The sequence below is a fragment of the Xiphophorus maculatus genome, chromosome 10, assembly GCF_002775205.1.
Source record: "Xiphophorus maculatus strain JP 163 A chromosome 10, X_maculatus-5.0-male, whole genome shotgun sequence".
Lineage (NCBI taxonomy): Eukaryota > Metazoa > Chordata > Actinopteri > Cyprinodontiformes > Poeciliidae > Xiphophorus > Xiphophorus maculatus.
In genome coordinates this window covers 25,196,428-25,218,063 of record NC_036452.1, presented here as the reverse complement: position 1 = coordinate 25,218,063, position 21,636 = coordinate 25,196,428, and the positions used below count along the sequence as shown (strand labels likewise).

The 21,636-nt window shown below is 37.9% G+C and overlaps 1 protein-coding gene across 1 annotated transcript; it reads left to right on the top strand.

The window, feature by feature from the left end:
- Nucleotides 1–1,823: 1,823 nt before the first annotated feature.
- Nucleotides 1,824–20,333, top strand: bbs1 (Bardet-Biedl syndrome 1). The gene is made up of 7 exons (XM_005811141.2): nt 1,824–2,092; nt 13,140–13,566; nt 16,068–16,250; nt 16,726–16,857; nt 18,496–18,602; nt 18,696–18,816; nt 18,982–20,333. Exons 2-7 carry the CDS (start codon nt 13,189–13,191, stop codon nt 19,810–19,812), a joined length of 1,752 nt encoding a protein of 583 aa, XP_005811198.1. The 5' UTR covers nt 1,824–2,092; nt 13,140–13,188; the 3' UTR covers nt 19,813–20,333.
- The last annotated feature ends 1,303 nt before the right edge of the window (nt 20,334–21,636 follow it).

The following is a 21,636-nucleotide window of genomic DNA, read 5'->3' as shown; positions in this document are numbered from 1 at the left end:
ACAGACACTACACTGATGTTTCAGGACTTCACTTGAACATAAACAAATGTGAACTTCTACCGGTTAAAGATTGTGATTTAGATTCTGTTTGTAATATTCCTGTCAAAGAAAGTCACTTATTTAGGCATAATTATCTCTAGGAATAATTTGGAAAGGTGTTCATCAAATTTTGCTCCCTTAGTTGATGAAACCAAAAAACTCCTTAATTTATGGCTTCAAAGAGATCTGATCCTTAGGGGAGGAGTATTGTTATCTAAAGTGGAGGGAATATCACGGCTCACTTAGTCTGCACTCTCCTTGCATTTAGACAACCAAACTATAAAATCTATTGACCAAATGTTATTCAATTTCTTATGGAAAAATCATTACTTAAGAAAATCAGTGGTAATGAATTGTTATGAAAAGGAGGGTTGAATTTTCTAGATTTCACAACTCTAAATAATACATTCAAAATAAATAGGTTACAGTCGTACCTAAAAAATCCATCCTCCATCTGGAATACTTTCCCAAATTACATTTTCTCCAGTGTAGGGGGTCTTAAATTCCTCTTCCTCTGTAATTATAATGTAGAGAAATTACCAGTAAAACTTTCTGCATTTTACAAACAAGCACTTCTTTCATGGGCACTTATATACAAACATAATTTTTTTTCCCCATAAATTATTCATCTGGAATAATCAATACTTCTTCACAAAAATAGCTCTTTATTTTATCCTAAAAGGTTCGACATTAAAATACTTCTGGTGAGTCAGCTATTTAACAAAAATGGATGTTTGCTCAGTTACAACGAGTTCAAACCTCGTTGTAACTTCTAAAGAGTATGATAGTTTGATGCTGTAAATAATGAAATATGTGAACTCTTTAGAAATAATGTTATTGATGAATATAAGGCCTTGTTAAATATAACTGACACCACTGTTGGTAAAGCGTGTTTTTCTTCTACTTGTAAGAATAACAGAACTATTTTTGCCCTGTTTCAACAAGATACTATTTCTGTACCTTCATCTGTTTTCCATTAGAAGAATTTTGTCCCTGATTCACTATGGAAAAATCATCAGAAACTTTTCATAAACAACAAAATGAAAGATGTCTCTTTTAAACTGTTACATCGAATTTATCCTACTAATCAATACATGATGAAATATATTAAAACAATAGACCCCAACTGTAAGTTCTGCAAAGAGCATCCAGAAACAATTAGTCATTTATTCTGGAATTGTCATATCACAAGAAAATTTTGGAAAGAGTGTAGTAGCTTTATAAATTGTAATATTGATACTAAATGTTCCCTGAGGTATGAGCATATTAGTTTTTCGCTTTCATCGTAGGAATACTAATGCAGACAAAAGACTGGCAATCAATCTAATATTGCAAATATTCAAGCAAATATTTGACAAATTTCATATTCACAAATGTAAATTTTCATCATCTTCACCTTTTTTTGTAGTTTTGATTAAGGAAATCTATAGTCGTAGTAGTAATAGTATTTATCTACTATTTCCAAGAGTATGAACAAAAAAGCTGTAAACACATGTGAATGTTGTAGATCTCTGAATATTTTTAATTTGTCATGTCTGTAATATCTTCTATTATTTTTGTTTTTCATACCAATGTATTTACTATTGAAAGCTACACCCCTGGCATACTTTATAATATATTGTGTTTATTTCTTTGTAATTGTAAACAAAGATGATCATTAATAATAATAATAACGTCTGCCAGTGGTCTGTCCCCGCCACTTTCTGTTTGCTGCAGCGAGGTGTACTTGGATGGATATGTTTTATTGATTCCAAGAAAATGTGTGGTTTCTGAACCTCCTTTCGCTTTTTCTGGAAACGAAACACCGGCGGAGAAGACTGACGTCATCACCTAAGGACAGCAATTGAAGGAGGATGTAGTGGATTTTGGTGGATTAAAGCAACGACCAGCTCAGTGTTAATCCCCAGACTGGATTAAAGCAACCATCGAAACCGTCTGCAACGTTGATAATCGAAGCAGGGTCAAGAAATTTCAAGGAAACGAGAAGTACGGGCTGAAAACAGTAACCGGGCCGAGAGAAGCTGAGTGCTGTCTCCCTGGTGACCGTGAGGGGGTATGTTAATCATCAACAAGAAATCTTGATTGACTGAAACCGACATATTGACTTTGATTCTGAACGGAACCTGTTTAAAAGCAGCTGATTTGTGGATAATTGGTGGCTAGTTATTCAGAACCACAATGATGCATTATTTTAAAAACACGTATATCAAGTGTAGCGTAAAATGAACGAATGAGTAAAAAATTTGTGGCTTTCCTGGTGAACAGTAAGGAAGGAAGGGGTTGCTAATAAGATAGATTTAACACTGTTGCAACTTGTTCCGTTGCTTTCTGTGGCTGTCGTGCTATAATATATACAGTGAGTGGAAGTTGTCTTGTCAAAATATAAGCATCAAATCAAATAGAGGTCTTGTGCGAAATTCTGTTCCCCTGTGAAAATGTGTTTCCCCTGTGTCGGGAGCGCAGAGCCGACCATTTTCACGGCGCTTCTCATCGATTTCTCGGTAAAACAACTCATGTCAAGGTTGTAACGTTCAGTTTAATCGGCAGCTAACAAAATTGAAAGATAAATAAATAAACGAGGTCTTATGTGGAGGTCTTCTTACACCGTTTTGGGTTGTTTTTCGCCAAGAGAATCGGTCTTTTTCCAACTTTTGTCACTTATACCTGACAAATAAGTCAGTCACAAAACACGGGTTCCCAACACATTGGGTATTTATGATTTGTCATTGCTGATATAATAGGATAGAAGCTAGCTGATAGTTACAGGGCACAAAAAATTAAGATTTACTGAAAAGATGTCTGGAAACGCAGGTTGTAATGTAAAATATTACTGGATTAAGGAAATTTCTAGTATACTACAAGCTATCAAAGCTAACAAACTTTGAGAATTTGAAAACTGTTGCTCTTTATATCCCAAACGTTTAGGGGTGAGGCGGGTGATGGAAGGGGATGAATATTTCAGCTTCCTGAAATAATTTGTTCCCCATCCATAACATGGGAACAAATTACTTTACCAGCAAGTCTGTGTTTATTCCTCTCATCATCAACAAAATATCCTGTATATTTGGTAAAATTTGCTCTTTATTTGCCAAAGTTATGATGGGGGAACCATATATTTTTGCTGCCTGAAATAATCCGTTCGTGCTCCATAACAATGGAAATAATTAATTTACCTGCAAGTCTTTAACTGTGCGTAATCTTCTCTTCACGAACAACAAATCCTTTAAATATGGTAACATTTGCTCATTATTTGAAAAAGTTATGAGATGGGTAATCAAATATTTTAGCCATCTGAAATAAACTGTTCCCCCTCTATAAACATGGGAGCTAATTATGTTTTCACAAACTCTTAACTGTGTTTATTCCTCATTACGAACAATAAATCCTGTATATATGGTAACATTTGCTCTTTATTTGCCAAAGTTATGTGAGGAACCAATTATGTCAGCTGCCTGAAATAATCTGTTCCCCCTCCATAGAGCTTTGAACAGGGGAAAAGTTTATTTCAGACAGCTAATATTTGGTTCCCCCCCTCATAACTTTGGCAAATATTGAGCAAATGTTTTCAAACTTACAGGATTTATTGTTGATAATGGGATGAATAAACAGTTAAAGACTTGCTGGTAAATTAATTTGTTACCATGTTATATAGGGGGGACTACTGCAGAGAATTAGGGCTACTGGGGGAAAAAATATTTGACATTTTTCTCAAAAAACCTAAGAATTTTTTTCTTCAGTGGCACAGAAAAAAATGTTAGAAATCAGAGGAAAAAATCTGAATTCTGGCTGATGAGCGCCAGCAAGCAACCAGCTTCAGAACCATAGATGAGAGTTGTGGCAGACAGCTATCATTCTGGAGAAAGATGTCTGATTTAAGTGACTTTTTATGTGCCAGAGGGGTCCCTGAAGCTTCCACTAATGGAAGAATAAAAGGTGAGTAAATCAAATGAGATCGTTGTCTAAAAACGAACAGTTACAGCTAGTTGTTAGCATGTTTAATAGCTTATGCGGTTATAGGGATAAGCGTGATTCACAATGTTAAATCACACAGATGATTAGAAGATGTAATAGCTGTTGATTGCTGGAATTGTCCCATAAGGATTTGGTGTGTTTATTTTATTGTTCTTCTGTTTGAATGTTTCACAATGAAATTAAGGTTAGCTGTATATGTCAGCCACCTTCTAAATAAGATGTCTGCCGTGTTAAACTGTTGAGAAAGCGAGATATTTGCTACCTGTTGCTCGTTGTTATCTCGTCTCCCCAGATCCATTAATGTAGTGTGTAAAAGTGAAAGCACAAAGACAGCAGTCATTGTTCAACTTCACAATCAACCAGAATTTTATTCAAACTATCAAGTGCATAAAATCACATCAACATCTTATCATAATCATCAAAAACCAAAGCCACAAAGAAGAAATTAATTACCTTAGGAAAATGCAAGAATACGAAGACGCCTTCGGAGACCACTGTGTGCGGCAGTTAAGGCAGTTCCACCCCAATGATCTGACTAGCTGTTTTAGCTCAATTATTTTTATATCAAGGTGTGTTTCTATTGTCTGATGCGTTCTAACGTATCAGACAATAGAGACCATGAGTTTAGAGGTGGTCTCACACAGCCCGTAATAGCGTGAGTCTGTTTTTACAGCAGAGACCATGCAGGTGTTACCAAGGCCAAGGGATGAATTCATCGCTGTCTAAGCTATCCTCCCTGCGGACTTTCCCAGGGTACAAACAATAGATGTGTTAATTTCATACAGAAACATTTTACTCAAGAAAGCGGGACCAAAGTTTATCAGCTATCTGTGTTTTTCATCCCTTCAAACTGCCTCAAACTGGTTCCTGAAACGCAAAGAGCTTTCCTGACCTCTCCTCTGACCCAGGGCATCAAACAGCAGATTTTGATTATAAAAATTACCACACGTTTCATATAATATCTTCAAACTCTTATAAAACAGACATGAGCAGTTTCAATACCAAAACATCTGTTGCACTCTGTTGCAACTTCCTTAGTTATAATAAACTAAAACAATTTCCAGATGAATATATGACTTCTGCACTCTTACGAATGTGATCTAATATAAAAACTACTGATTAGACTAATTTTAATCAAATCGTGATCATTATATCTAAGAAAAATGTTCTACTGAGTAAGTTATGTATTGATTAAACCATGAGTCTAAAACTAACCTAAACTGAGGCCTACTCAAAACAATCATGATCCATCTAGTATTTCAACATCCGCTAAAGTTAAACATCATTAAAACTAGCATAATTAAACTAATATTTCCAACAGTAACTTTTAGTTCAGCGGAGAACAGAAACTATAAGTACGTATAAAGTGACATAAATGTTTATATACATATGTTTAAAAGGAAAATGTATGACTTGCATACAGCCACCGATCTGAACTACACTATTAGTAGTACATTTATTATTCGGGTATGGAAATGGTAGGCTTCAAACTTATTAATGTGATGTTTAACTTTTGTATTAAAAAATGCTGTTTTGTGAGCAATCCCTGCTTGAACTTTGGCCTTTGGGTGATCAAATGCTAAACCAATGGAAACGCAGAATGATGTTGCTGATGTTCCAGATGTTAATATTTCCTTGTGTGGTTTTATGCGCAATTCATTTTACCTTAAAAAGACTGTATATTTATGAATTTGTGAATTTTGAACTTACATAAACAATCCAGTCCTTCCTCTTTTTCAGTAAAATAGAGGATTGTACATTTAGCTCCCTTGTTTTATTATTGCAATTCTCCCCAAACCAGTACATTGCTTTAAGGAGTGATCTAAGGGTACAATCTTAAAGGTAACTTTAACATTGATTTGCAGTGTAAATAATTGTCCTTATTTGTTTGTGTGCAGCTTGACTGTGATGTTGTAGCAACGCTGGAAAATTATGGAGACAGAATTGCCATCTTCAACTTCTGCCAAAGCAAAAACCTGTTCAAGAAAGAAAAAAGACCTTCTGCTAAAAACTGTTCCTTTCTTAAAGTGAAAGAAGCTACAAAATTTCAAATTTGGGTGACATTATTAGGCTTTACTTCAGATTGTCTTTAAGCAACAAAGAAATCCTTCATATTTTAGCACACAGTCATCATACTATATTAAGCAGTGTTGTATAAAGTACTGAAATCTCAGAGTCAAGTAAAAGTATAAGTACCTCTCCAAAATATGACTTTGGTAAAAGTCCAAGTCACTGACTGAAATGTTACTTGAGTTAAAGTCTTAAAGTATCTGAAACTTCTTGTACTTAAGTATGGAAATTACTGTAAAAATGGATGTACTCAAGTAATGTAATGAAAAGTACAAGTAAAAAGTAAAACAAGGCAAATGCAGTTTGAATGACATTTTTTATATTTTGGTAAACTTGTCAAATACACTTAAAATAATGTACCCAACCAAGTGCAGGCAAAATTAAACCTGCTAATATCCTGCAGGCATCATTTAGTTAAGAAAATTAGGTGCTTTACCTATAGCACAAGGTTAACTTAACCTGCTTTACAACTGAACCAGCTTCTTAGTATACCCTCCAGGACAGAAAATACTAAGTTTTTGTAAGCCTTAAGTTTTCCCTTCAAGTAAGGTCAGTGCTGAAAATGAGAAAAATAAATAGTACAGAAAATGCGGCCAACATGAAGAAAAAGATCTGTTACGATTACTCTACTTCACAAATCAGTGAATCAGTCAATGCTACAGTCAGTAGGTGGTGCACACAACTGGTCATTATGCAAAAGAAAAAAAGAATTGGGAGGGAAATGCAGCTTATTGGCATCTGTAAACCTGGTTTTGAACTTGCATGCCTTTCCTATATTCGTTAAATTTAGTCTAAATTGCTATCGCTATGGCTTCTGTCCCCCTTGAACAGAGGAGTCTAGGTAGCCTGCTACAGTCAACATTAGGCCTAAGCTAAATACACCACGTGTGGAACTGAAACAATGCCAAACAAAGTTCATTTATGGTCAAGATTTCACAATACAGTAGTGCCTAGTGACCAAGCTATAGTTACTGAAACAGGAGGATTATAACCATTTCATAAGACCTTACCTCGATGTGTTTCTTCAAGTTGGACGGGGAGTTTTTGTAAGATAGAATTTCCACATCTTCGGGCAGGAATAACATAAACTGCATGCGGTACGACGAATCTTTAACACCCACGAAAGAGTGTATTGTGTTTAAATAAGGCCATGGGCTCTCATCACCAGCTGGTGGTTCCCCTGGAGCCGTGTCCGACGTAGTTGCAGTCGTTGTGGTCTCCGTCTCCTCCTCCATGTGGCTGCTGCTGATTGCGAGACTTGCTTTGTGTTTAATGGGAGAAGTGAAACAGGTGTATCCTATTGGAGGTGATGAACAAGCCCAGGCAAGTAGGCTACCGACTTTGTTCGGTAGCCTGCTTGCTACTTGCTAATCAGTAGGTGGGGTCAAAACACTTGCGTTTCTCTCTCTCGCTTTTTTGTAACGAGTAACTAAACCACACATTGAAAATGTATTGGAGTAAAAGTACGCAATTAAGTTCGGAAATATAGTGAAGTAAAAGTGAAAGTCATCAAAAATTTTTATACTCGAGGAAAGTATGAAGTATTCCAAAATATACTTAAGTAAAGTAGTGAAGTATTTTTACTTCGTTACTATACAACACTGACATTAAGTAATCGAACTCTAAAAAGAATTTGCAGAAGACTTGGACTGTTTACAATCTAAACAGTCCAAGTCTTCTGCAAAATTAGTCTGGTCCTTCAAGGTCCGACTGATAACTTCTAAAGTTTCTTTTAATCAGTCAAGGTCAGACTGATTCTTTCTTCTAAGGTTTAGAAGAAAGAAGGTTTAGTCTGACCTTGAAGGGTGTTGGTAACTCTTAAGTAAGCAAAAATAAGAAAAGTGTGTTCTAATTTAACTTCTGACAGTGACAAAACCATCTGTACATATCTTTTTATTCAGTGCATGTAAATATCAAGTTTCAACTGTATAAACTGACTAGCTCTACATTGTATGCCACCTCTTTTCTTAGCATTCATTGCTGGTAGCATTGGCTCCAGTGTTTTTAAGCCTTGCATGTCTCAGCAAACTACTTATAAATAAGCAAGTCCTGCCTTCAAGAACAACTATCCTGCAGTTTTGAGGTGTTCTTCAACACATCTAAATCAAATGAATGGCTCACCATTAGGCCTCAACAAAGCTGCATGACATGCTGATGAGGGGGTGCAGTCTTTTGAGTCAGGTGTGCTGGAGATGGGATCCATCATAAGTTGAAGGAAAGTATCTGGAGGACTGGACTTGGAAACCCTAACTTAAGCCAACATTTCAAGGTTTAAACTACAAAGCATTTCTGTAAACATCACTGTAAAGATTTTAAACTGTTGTGTATTTTGGGGAGTTTTTAGTGTTATAACAATAAAGAGAAGCTATAATTATTTATCCATGTGATGATCCATCACCTTTTGTATATCAACTTTGTAGTTGATATTCTACTTGTGTCATTACACTACAGATAATATCCTATACAAAGCCCTTACTCTGACATGACTTCTGTAACCAAAGCACATATTAAACATAATTTGACTTGTTGAATACCTGCACCTATGAGACAGAATAGTGCCCGAAATAGATGCACAGATATCATTCCATCAGTGAGAGACCATTTGCAATTCTGAAATTGTATCTTTAACTATTCTAAATGGCATGCTTAAAAGACAAGTACATGTCATTCTGCCATCTTACTGAGCTCATGTGTGCCAGTCTCTGGAATTCTGATTCCACCCTTTTCATATTTTTACAGTTAATTCTTTATTTTTTTTGTTATATGTCATGCTGTAAAGTGAAATATACTGTTTGATCAAATTACCTGATGACATTCTTGAATTTGGTTTATGAAAGCCACATGTAAATATTTCATTTATAGCAAAATGCATAAATTAATAATAATAAACAGCCTTGTGTTATACATCAGTAACTTAGTATAAAATATATCGAACACTGTTGTTATTGTGGTATCAAAAAATAACATGTCACCTCAGATCCAGATATAGAACAAGTCCTTATTGTTGATAAAATACATGTACACAAATACATAACTTGTTGATAACAAGGACATTTGTACACGTGTTTGATCAATACTTCATTTTAAACTGAAGTATTGACAATTTTTGACAATTATTGACATTTTAAACTGAAGAACATGACAATTTTGCTTGAGGTTGATCAAAATACCTCAGCTCTTGTACTGCATTGTTTAGTTTCTATTTATAACATTAGGAACAAGAAAATTTCTTCAAAAGCATACTGAAATAATTACACACTTAATTGATAGATGAACAGTACATATGCTTAGATTCAATGACATTTATGAAATTAAAGAAAATGTTGATAAATGTTTCAATTGTACTTATGTATTCAACAGCAAATACTAAAGACTAATACCTCAACCTTCCTTAACAGATGTATAGTGTAAAAAAAACATTTTCAGACATCAAAAATTCTAAATGAACTGATCCATCTTCACCATTTGCAAGTTTGTACAACATTGTACAAGATTCTCAATATACATTTTTTATGTTTTACCAACAGAAATGGCTAGCTTCCATCAATTGTTTTTTTTAAACAGGAATAATTTATCTCAGTTCAAAATCAATATCTTTGTCTCTTTGCAGTTCTGCTCTGCTTGAACATTTCAAAAGTAGTGCATTAGTAGTGCTGTCTGCTGTTAGCAGAGTACTTAAACGTGTGTCCCACTGGTCTCTTGCGAACTTTCTGTCATATCTTGAAATTCCGCAAATATACTTTTTGTTACAATAAGATCAGATCCAGTGCAAAATAACATAAATTTCTGAAGTTATCGTCATCCAGCTCTTTGTTGCCATGGAGGCACACAGAAGTGCAGCGGCTTCTCGAGCTCTCCAGATAAAGCCCTATTTTAACACGTGAGGCGGCTTTGGGAAAGAGTTCTACGACAACTTTAAGGCTGAAGTACAGCTCGGCCGAACTGATGACGACTGGAGACAGGTCGGCTGTTACTATGAGGATGAAATCCGCACTTGGGAGACAGCGGGTCCTCAGGACAAACGCTCTGGCGCAGCAGGGTGCAAGGAGCAACGGTAAAATGGACACATTGTGCCCAGAAACAAAAGAGGGGGAAGAAGGCGGGCGCGTTGGCCAAGCTGAAGACTATGAAGCCATCTATTCCAACACTGTTTCTGGCCAATGTTCGCTTTCTGGATAAAAAAGTGGATTTGTTACATCTGAGGCTGAGAGCTTCCGCAGAGATGAAGAACTGTGTCGTTCTTTGCCTAACGAAAACCTGGCCTAACAGCAACATGCCAGACTCAGCCTTCCAGATCAACGGTCTTATGCTGTTCCAATCGGACCGCGACCAACAGTCAGGAAAAACACAGGGAGGAGGACTTTGTGTATACGTGAACGAAGGTTGATGCCCCCCAATCTTGGAAAAGTACAGAATGGTTCCCCCCCTTCAAAGAAATTATGAAACAAACCTTTGTGTTTAAACAATATCAATATAAAAAGGCAATCGAAACTAAGAATGAAGTAAATCTGTCATTACTCCAAGAAAGAAATAAGGATGAATTTTTAGGTTCAGTCCAAAGTGTAGGAGGAGCAACAGCAGCGCTGAGCGGTACAGGCTCCGTCAGAGCCGCTAAAGTGAGGAGCTAACTGTTAGTTGTGGCTATGCAGCACAACTAACAACCCTCCAGTAAGTAAATACTTAAAGCAAAAGACATGTAACACCTTTTATTTATTTTCACTGCTCAATGGGAAGAAACACATTCACAATGAAAATCAGACTGCAGTTCGTTATTTTATTACTTTGGCTGAATCATGATAAAGCCAAAATTCTGACTTTTTCCTCTGAATTCTGGCTTTCTGTGCAAAAAAAGTTGCACAGAAAAAAAATCTCAGAATTCCCTGAATTCTGAGATTTTTTTCATTACTTTGGCTGAATCAAAAAAAAAAGATCCCTGAATTCTGAGATTTTTTTTTCTGTACCACTGAAAAAATAATTCTGATGTTTTCTGAGAAGAAAAGTCAGATTATTTTTTTTCAGTGACCCTAATCCTCTTCCGTAGGGAGCATATTATTTCAGGCAGCTAAAAGATTTGGTTCCCCTCTCATAACTTTGGCAAATATTGAGCAAATGTTTTCAAATTTACAGGATTTCCTGTTGATGAGGAGAGGAATAAGCATGATTGCTGGTAATTTAATTAACTCCCATGTTATAGAGGCACAGGGAAGAACAGATTATTTCAGGTGGCTAAAGTATTTGGTTCCCCCTCATAACTTTAGCAAATAAAGAGCAAATATTACCAAATATACAGGATTTATTGTTCATGATGAGAGTAATAAACACAGTTAAAGACTAGCTGGTAAATTAATTTGTTACCATGTTATGGAGGGGGAACAGATTATTTCAGGTGACTAAATATTTGGTTGCCCACTCATAACTTTGGCAAATAGAGAGCAAATGTTTTCAAAATCTCAATGATTGTTATGTGTGACAGTAAGATTGAGCCACCAAATATTAACAACTAGAAATTTCTTTTATGCATTACTCTGTCATATTATATATTAGAACAGTATTTTCCAGAAAGCCTACACTCTATTTTTTTAAGGAAGTCTTAATTTTTTGTGCCCTGCTATCAGCTAGCTTCCGTCCTCTTATATCAGCAATAAAAAATGATAAATACACACAATGTGTTGGAAACCCGTGTTTGGTGACTGACTTTTATTTGTCAGGCTTACGTGACAAAAGTTGGAAAAAGACCGATTCTCTTGGTGATTAAAAAACAACACAAAACGGTGTATGATGTCCACACAAGACCTAGTTTATTTATCTATTTTACAATTTTTTTTCAGCTGCTGATTAAACTGAAAGTTCCAACCGTGACATGGTTATATAAGTTGTTTTACAGAGAAATCGATCAGAAGCACCGTGAAAATAGTCTGCTCAACCTCCCTGGCTGCAGTGCACTGACACAGGAGAAACAGATTTTCACAGGGGAACAGAATTTCCCACAAGACCTGAAGTCAACCACATAATACAAATAAAACAAGGTAAAGGCAATACGCACCCAAAAGGTGATTCAACAAATAAGGAGCTTAATTTGGGGTTATTTACATCAAGCATCCAGTTACTTCTGCTTTTATGCCACTGATTTTTGATATGAACCACCTCATGGTTTTTGGTTACCTCTGAGATTGCTTTTCAGAAAACGTTTTCTTGAATAGTTGTGTGTGAGTCTTGAATGTTGAAGGGTTATAAACTAATTCATCTGGATATAGTTACTCTACACACTGCCACTTACTGGCTTCCTATTATTTGCTCACAAGAAAAAAATGATAAACTATCCCCGTGTGCCTCATATCCCACAAACAGTAAAGTCAATTCAACTATTAATAGTTGCCCTGTTGAGAGATTTTCCCACCTGAGCTGTGGGTTTCTGCAGCTCCATCAGGGTCTCTTGGCTTCTTCTCTTGTTAAGGCACAAACCTGTGATGCCTTCAGAAAAGAGCTGGATTTATTATAAAATTGAATGACTTTCTGGTGAATTCTGTTTGATGTTGACATCACTTGTAAAGACAACTGGCTGCACAAGATTTTATTTAGAGCGTCAGAATTAATTATAATTGCTAATTATAATTAATTAATATATTTTAACGCATTTTCGGATTTTTGTTTGGAAAAAGCTTTGAACACTATTCATTTTCCTTTCATTTCACTGTTATGTATTTAATTTTGTTGGTCTGCCACATCAAATCCTAGTAAAATACATCAAGGTTTATGATTAGAGCAGGACAAAATGGGGAAACTTGAAGGAAGGTAGATACTTCTGCAAGGCTTGGCATGTCTTGACTTGAACAACAGAGATTTAACCCACCAACAGTTTGATCCTGAAGTTTTCATCTCTCACCCTGATAAGATCTCCTCTGATCCTTATGGGACCCTTTCTGATCCTGATGGATGAAATCCATTTCCATCATGTTGGGATCCTGTGTCCTCTCTGAATTTGACTGGATCTGCTTTGATCCTGATCTGCTCCTTTCTCGTTCAGATGTGACTCTGATCTACTTTCTGTATTCCTGCAGATCTCACCTGCTCAGCTCTGCAAATTCTCTCATCTCCTGTCCTGTGGTTATGTCTTCTGTGGATTCCAGTGGGGATGGGGGGAAGTGGCTGGATGCCCACTACGACCCAGTGGCTGGTCTCTACACCTTCTCGTCCTGCATAGACCTGGCAGATCTTAGCGGGGACAGGGAGAGCCGACTCGTGGTCGGGGACCTGGGCACCGGCTCATCAGGCATGAAGCTTAAGGTCTACCGTGGCACGGCACTCATAAGTGAAAATAGCCTGCTGGACCTACCTGCTGGCCTGGTCGCCTTTTTCATGGACCTGCATGAGCCCCGTATCCCCGCCGTGGCTGTGGCCTCTGGACCATGCATCTATGTCTACAAAAACCTGCGGCCATACTTCAAGTTCACACTTCCGAGCCTGGACATCAACCCACTGGAGCAGGTGGTTGTGGCCTCTGTTACATCCACAGGGAGAGTCAGAATCACAGAGAAGCTGGGTCACAGCATACTAAGGAACATAAGAATGCAATGGTTTATTTTTAATTTCTATATAATAATTAATTTTAATTACCATTTCTGCTGAGTTTATCTTTCGAGATGGGTATTCAGTGCTTTTGACAGGGGTGCCATATACTGTAGGGGGGAAAGGTTAGGACAATTCCAAGGGCCTCTGACCGACAAGGGGCCCTCCACAAATTTTTTGATGTTCATAGAAAAAAAAATTTGGGGCCCTGTCAATTATAAAATCAATCATAGTGTGTTTTCTAAAATTGTTACAAGACCACTACCACTACACATTCATATTTTATCTGAACTCCCTGACCCATGGATCTGCTTAGCGCACTTGACGGTGACGATGTTCAGCAGCAGTCAGTAGAAGACAAGAACGACTGTGGCAGTTACTATGCTGCTAAGGAAAATTATAAAATAATACAGGTTTTCAAAAAAATTGAGAGATATAGAGAGAAAAAGATAAAAGTACCAATTTGTAACCCAGTTTTTCTCCAAGAAAGGTGAGTAGACTGTGGGATTATTATTTAGCATAGTTAGCTTAGCTACAGACTATTGATTGCCTTCATTTCACTAGCATTCAATGGATGAAGGATATAAATTGCCAACATATTCATATATTTAACTTGCCCCTGTACCTTTAACCACTCTTAACAATTTTAATGATGTAAATCACAATCTCTTGTGGCTACTCAGCCTCCCTCCCCTGGCCCTTTGCTATGCTGGACCTAGCGATAAGTTTCGCAACGATAAGTTGTTTCCCCACCACTAGCACATTTAGCAGTGAGTGAATGAGGTTGATTGACATCTCTAAAACCCTTCTCCTGGTTTTGATTGGTTGTTTTTGGCCAGAACATTGCATTACTTTAGCCAGTAATAGTAGTTCAGGGAGGAGAGGGAGGAGATTGATTTTTTTTCACACATTATCTGCCTCATAACAAACTATCACGACATGGTGCCAGCTTTAACAAATATGGAGAAAACATATTTTCTTATTAAAGTTATGTACTGCAGCTTGAATAAAATGCAACTATATAGCATTTTATGAGAAGTTTGGATTGCTTCATGTGTATTTTGCACGTTGCCTATGACTGTTGCACATGGGAAGAAACATTTCAGTTATCTAAAATTGATAGAAAAAATTTAAGCAACCTACTTGCATACTGTATGCAGACTGTTTCATGTAAAATTCACTAGCAGTGAATACTGTGCTAGTATCAGTATTGAACCAAAGAAAGCAAGGCAGTTGCAAGCCTTGAAAAATTGTGACTCTTTTGACGGGCCACATAGGGGCAATTAAATTTTTTGTCATGTGGCCCAAGATTCTTGGTGGCTCCCCTGGATAGAAAGAGAAAATACAAGAGTGTCAATTTGTAGCCCAGTTTTTCTCCAAGAGAGGTGGGTAGACTGTGTGAGATTATCAACCGTTTAGTATAGTTAGCTTAGCTACAAACTACTGTTTGCCTTCATTTCATTTAATGAATGAAGGAACAAATCTAACAACATATTCATATATTTAACTTGCCTCTTTTATCACACTTAACAACAGATGAGTCAGTCAGCAGCAGCTCTAACCCCTGATACCAGTATAATTCCTCGCCTCTCTCCCAGTGAAAAAGGTGAGCAATACTGTGTCCAATGACAAGCAAGTTAGGATCATTCCAGGGAATCTATGTGGATTTTTCCTGTCTTTCTGCTCTTTTTACAGTTAAACAACAAAAACAATGTATTTATTGCTCACAGAAATTCAAACAATCTTTATAGCAGTGTGCTAATGAGGTAGTGTATGAGGTAGATTGACAGTGCTAAGAGCCATCGTCAGAACGATGAATTTCTTTAGACAGCAGTAGCAGCTCAGGGATGAGGTTGAGGAGATTGATCTTTTCATCTGTTTCACAGCAAACTGTCATGACATGGCGACAACTTTAACAAATGTGGAAAAAACATATTTTTATTAAAGTTATATTCTGCTGCTTGAACAAACTACAACAACATAGGATTTTTGAGAAGTCTGGATTGCTTCATGTATATTTTATATGTTGCCTGTGGCTGTTGCTGGTGGGGAGAGACATTTTAATAAGCTAAAACTAATAATAAAAAACAATTAATCAACCTATTTGCATACAGTATGCAGACTTTTGCATTTAAAGTTCACTAGCAGTAAATATTGTGCTAGTATCAGTATTGGACCAAAGAAAGCAAGGCTGTTGCAAGCCTTTAAAATTGTGACGCTTTGGATCGGTTAGATAGACTCAAGAAATTGTAACAGCAGTTGCGAAGGGAGGGCCCAATTAAATTTTTTGTCATGGGGCCCAAGTTTACTAGCAGCGCCCCTGACTTTTTATGTAGCAATAAGTTTAAATGTTCACAATCATCACACTGTAAATTGACCTTATTGAGTATGTGACCAACTGCTGTGCTCTGATTGGTCAGGATGTGTGGCAGCAGGCGAGGGAGGGTCAAATCGACCCTGTGATGCTGAAGGAGATGCTGGAAAGTATCAGGAAGAAGGCAGACGTCCCGCTATCCGTGCGATCGCTCAGGTTCCTGTCTCTGGAGTCTGATGAGGTGGATGAGTTTGTTCAGCTGTACAAACAGCAGCCAATCAGGCGGCAGGTAATGTTACTGTTATCATCATAACAGTAATGATAGGCCAAATTTGTAAACATTGCTGCTCCTCTTACCAGTTTGACCAGTATCTGCTTCCTCAAAACTGGACGAGGACTACATCAGCAGTAGAACAGGTGCAGGAGAACCAGTGTCTCTGGCACTTACGCTGTGACTCATTGATTCTTATATTAAATTATTCTTGATGTATCATCTGTAATTCTCCCACTCAATGTTTCTTAGCCAGTGATGTTTTTATGTTTAAATGAAAAGCAGGAGATTCACACATTTCTGTATTTCTGTAATTCACACATGTAATTCAGTATGGGATTCCATACAGTCCTGAAAGAACTCCAATTCTTCTATTACAGTTTTAACAACCTATACGGTCCACATGTGAGTTTAACTCATATTGGTTCCTTTTAATGTGAACCCAGAACTGTTTGACCTCTGACCAGAGTGTTCACTGATTGTGTTCTTTCAGACGGTCATCACCTGCATTGGAACTCTGAAGAAGAGCACAGCCGACGAGGACGGGATTAGCTGTTTGGTGATTGGTACAGAGAACAGCGACGTCTTCATCCTTGACCCTGAAGCTTTCACCATTCTCTGCAAGGTACACTCTAGTTAGCTGGTTTAAACTGGTCTGTACTGGTTCTAAACTGGCTTGACATGACTCAAAATTAGTCTGACCTAGTTTTTAATTGGTCTGAGAACATTTAGATGCTTCTAAACTTGGTTGAGCTAATTCTAATTAGAAAAGTGTGGCGCACAAAAAAAAAAAGTTTGGACCTATGTATGTTTCTCTGCTGGCCTGGGAACGCCTTGTGATTCCCCAGAAGCAGCTGGCCCAAGTGGCTGGGGAGAGGGAAGTTTGGACCTCCTTTCCTAGGCTGCCACCGTCGAGACCTGACCCCGCATAAGGTTTTACCAGTATAAGTATTTATAATAATTATGTAATTTATTTAAAAGGTGTTTTCAGGGCGCATAAGGTCACCTCACTAAAATGAAAAATAATAAATTTTAAAGAAAAAATTCCAAATAGAAAAAGAAGAAAATAGAGATCCAAGTGAAAATGCTTGTTTGAACAACGGAACGTTCAGCCGAGATTTAAAGAAAGATAGAGTGTCAGAGAGTCCTTTGCAGTGAGTGGGGAATGTGGAAGCTTTTTTAAAATAGAGGAATCATGTGCATAAGTTGCACATTTAAAGAATGGAGATGCTTTCTGTCCAAAAAGGTGCATTCACAAAGCAGGCATGGCTCGACTGAAGGATGACTGACCTGTCAGCAGTTCCAGCTGCACCAGTGAAGCATGGCTTCTTCTTCAAGTTTTGCTCATAGCTCCAGGATGATCAGTCTGCGCAATCTAAATGCTAATAAATCATCATCAACACATCCCAGCAGATCAATATGGTTTCTGAACAAACGCTTGCTCCGAATCCTCCGAGAGCGATGTTCTCCATCAGAGCCAAAACGCTCCACAATTACACGGCACACCTTTGTGCAGCTACTTATATATGTGTGATTATCTACACACCTCAATCACCTTAAACATAATCAAACTTGCCTTGTTTTGAGCCGATGAAACCCTGCTTTCTTATTTAGTGAGAATGAAATTAGCTTACAGATAACATGCATTTCATGTGCTTCGGGGTACAGACCAATGTATTACATCTGGCAAAAACTGAGAAAATTTACTATTTACATTTGAGTGAGGTTTTCAAATCCTTTTACTTTTATTTTATTTATTTTGTGTTTGTGAGAGTGTGTGAGAGAAAAAAAAAACATTAGGTTTGATGCTTCTTGGTTAAGGAGATAGATTTCAGTGTATTTAGGTGAATTTTGGCGCTTTGTAGTTTATTGTCCACAAAGAGGATTTGCGTGGCTGCCACACATTTTCAAGGCAGGTAAAAAGTTTGCGTATTTACACCACGTTCATTTTTATACATGCCTACTTGTGCATAAAATATGGCACTGCATATTTTTCATGCATACGCACACTTCACACATAAGGTCCCTGAACTGGACTGACTTGACCTGAATTGATCTGATAATTTTTGACATTATGCTATTCCAATTTCTTTATGACTTTTAGGTAGCTCAGTCTGAGCTGTGGAGTACGAATCAATACTTCTCCCCTTTACATTTAAATAAAAACAATATGCCAATGACACATAAACCTTCTCTCACTGACCGCCTCTTGAGACAGCACTGAAACCTAACCTTTTCTCCAAACATCTCTCTGTGATTGAAGATGTCTCTTCCCACTGTTCCCACCATAATGGACGTCACAGGTCAGTTTGATGTGGAATTCCGCATCACAGTTGCATGTCGCAATGGCAGCATCTACATCCTGCGCAGGTAAGAAAAAGCTGACCAAACTCACTTGTTCTAGAACTCGTCTAACACATTGGAGCCTAAACTCATACAGTTGTTTTCCCTGCTGCTGATCAGGGAATCAGAGAAACCAAAGTACTGCATCGAGTTGTCGTCTCATCCTGTTGGGCTGGTGAGAGTTGGGAAGAACATGGTTGTAGGATGCACTGATGAGAGTCTACAGGGTTTCACACAGAAGGTAGACTTTGAACCAACTGTTATCTGATCACAGGAAATATTGTAAATGATTAAATCAGTCAGCTGCTAAGATCCTAATTTGAGTGATCCTCCTCGATTATTTGTTTCTGTTAGTGCAGAAATTCTATCACAGTAACAGTCTGGTTGTCTGCGGTTGTTTTTTCAGGGTAAGAAGTTGTGGAAGATCATCTTGCCGGCTCCTGTCACTACAATGGCTGCCATGGACCTCCCCACCAGGGGCCTTCAGGCTGTCCTGGTGGGCCTGGCAAACTGTCAGGTCCATCTGTACAGGGATAAGAACCTGCTTAGTACCATCAAGACCCCCGATACAGTCACCAGCATCTGCTTTGGTCGGTACGGTCGTGAGGATGGGACCCTTATAATGACCACAAAGGGAGGTGGCCTCATGGTTAAGATCCTGAAAAGGACGGCGGTGTTTGATGACATGGACAGCACTCCTGGCCCGCCATTGGCTCAGAGTGTCCGCCTCAATGTCCCTAAGAAAACCAAGCTGTATGTGGACCAGACACTGCGGGAACGGGAGAATGGCCTGGCAATGCACCGAGCCTTCCACATGGACCTGAGCCGCACGAGAGTGGCTGCTGCCAGAGCCTATGTCAAAGCTCTGGAGTCCAGCCTGACTCCTATGTCCTCCAGCCTCTCAAAGCCCCTGAAGATGAACGCCGTGGTTCAGGGCCTGGGCCCATCCTTTAAACTGACCCTTAATATCCAGAATACAGCGTCCTGTCGGCCCATCATGAATCTGGCCATCAACTTCCTTTACGACGACAACCTGTATCGGATCAGGAACCCATACATGAAGATCCCACTGCTGGTGCCAGGACTTATTTACCCTGTTGAGACCTTTGTGGAGTGTACCAGTGACAAGGGAATCTCTGACATCATCAAGGTGTTTGTGTTGCACGAAGAGAAGAGCTCTCCTCTGCTGACGGCTCACATCAACATGCCGGTCAGTGAGGGTCTGGTGCTCAGCTAAAGCCCAACCTTCCTGTTGGAAGGTGCAGAATGTGGAGAGGAACCCTTCAGTTCAAGAACTGGTTAACAGTGATAGCTTTGAGGAGTTAGTCCAGCCCAGAGTTAGTGAATGTCTCCGCTGGTTAGATCACTGGTTTCCAGCAGTAAGCAATGATCTATGAGCTGTAAACCAAACAATATGAATCAAACGCCTCCAGACTGGTGGTAGCATTAATATTGAAATATTATTATGCTAAGAGAAAACTCCACGTTCCAACCTGATGAAGTGTCCTTCAAAACTGTTGGAACAATATCTGCCTAGAGGGAGCAGGCCTGAATGGTTTTAACACTAACAGATGACTAACAGCACTATCATATTGTACAGGACAGTGGTTCTTCATCCATTTACTGATTCAAACACAGATCAAACCCAAAGTAAAAAGTGTCTGTAAATAAAATGATTACATGTTTTCTCCTTAGATATGCTGTACTAAATTGTAGCTGTGTCAGAATAAAAATAAAAGTAAAACTTGTGCACAGTAACATCCTTTCTGTAGCTGGTTTTCAGTTGTTCTCACCCCCTAGCTCCTGCGTAACCCTCAGCCGGTTTTCACTCCCCACACTGAATGAGGCAGATTCCTCCGTGAGTCTCCTCCAATTCTGCAGTAATAATCGGATCTTCTTAATGGACTTGATGTATTCTATTGCAGGTATCAGTTATCCTCTGATTCTGCTTCAGCAACCTCTTCATGCAAAATATATGTTGGATATTTTGCAAATCCTATGGTTTGTATTTAAATTTTGATAAAATGTTTAGTTTAGATAATTTATTTTATTCAAAACCATTAGCAAAAATCTGAGTCAGACTTTAAGAGAGCATGAATGCTACTTTGTCTCCCATCGACTAGAGTTGCCACCTTTCAGAAATTAACATAAGGGACGCTCAACATGGCGCGTGTTGCTCTACTCTCATGGGGAGGGATGGCCGCTGCAGTGATAGATAATATTTTATGGCAGTGTTTCTTGTTTTTAAAAAGTGATCCATAGAGCAACCATTCATACATAGAGTACTAGAAAATTGTACTCCCACCAGAGTAGCATACCTTAAAGACGTTTAATTAAGCAAGTGTAAAATGTATTTGGTAAACTACTCAAGTACTGAGTAACTGATCATAACACCTAATTTAATGATCAAAATGTATCCTCAGACAGGGCTCCAAAAGTATTAAAGTTATGTGAAAATTCTGGTACTGTAAAGACCATTACTAAACTATTTATACAAATAAGGAGTTGGGTTTGGAGGCTGGTCCTAGACCAAATTTACCATGGGAGCCAGTGTAGTGAGTGTTTTTTCATGGGGACACTTAAAAAAAGAATGAAACAAAAAAAAACAGAGCAATATTTCATCATTTGATATAATACGTAACCCAAAGAGCCATGCGTGTCTCCAGAGATACAGGTTGCAGATCTTCATCTAGCAGATGGAAAGTGTGATCCTATCTCAATACAGCAGCTAAAGGTGCAGCACTATAAATTTTAATTCATTGTTAAAGTAAAATTGTGAAGGTTAAAAAATTGTATATAATTGTGAAGGTTTGGGTATTAACAAAAGACATTTATTTTGCATAATTTCTTCTGTACCCTTGTTGGCCCTGTCTAGAACCGCCCCTGGTCAGCAGGTCTATGTCTGACATTAATAATACATTAAATGACCACTGAACACTGAATTAATAAAAGATGTCAACATTTCTTAATAAAAAAAAATAGAAATCCCTAACAAACCTTTTTAAAGTAGGAAATATTTATGTATTTACGGTTAATCTCTTAGTATGATTTGTTCTTTAAA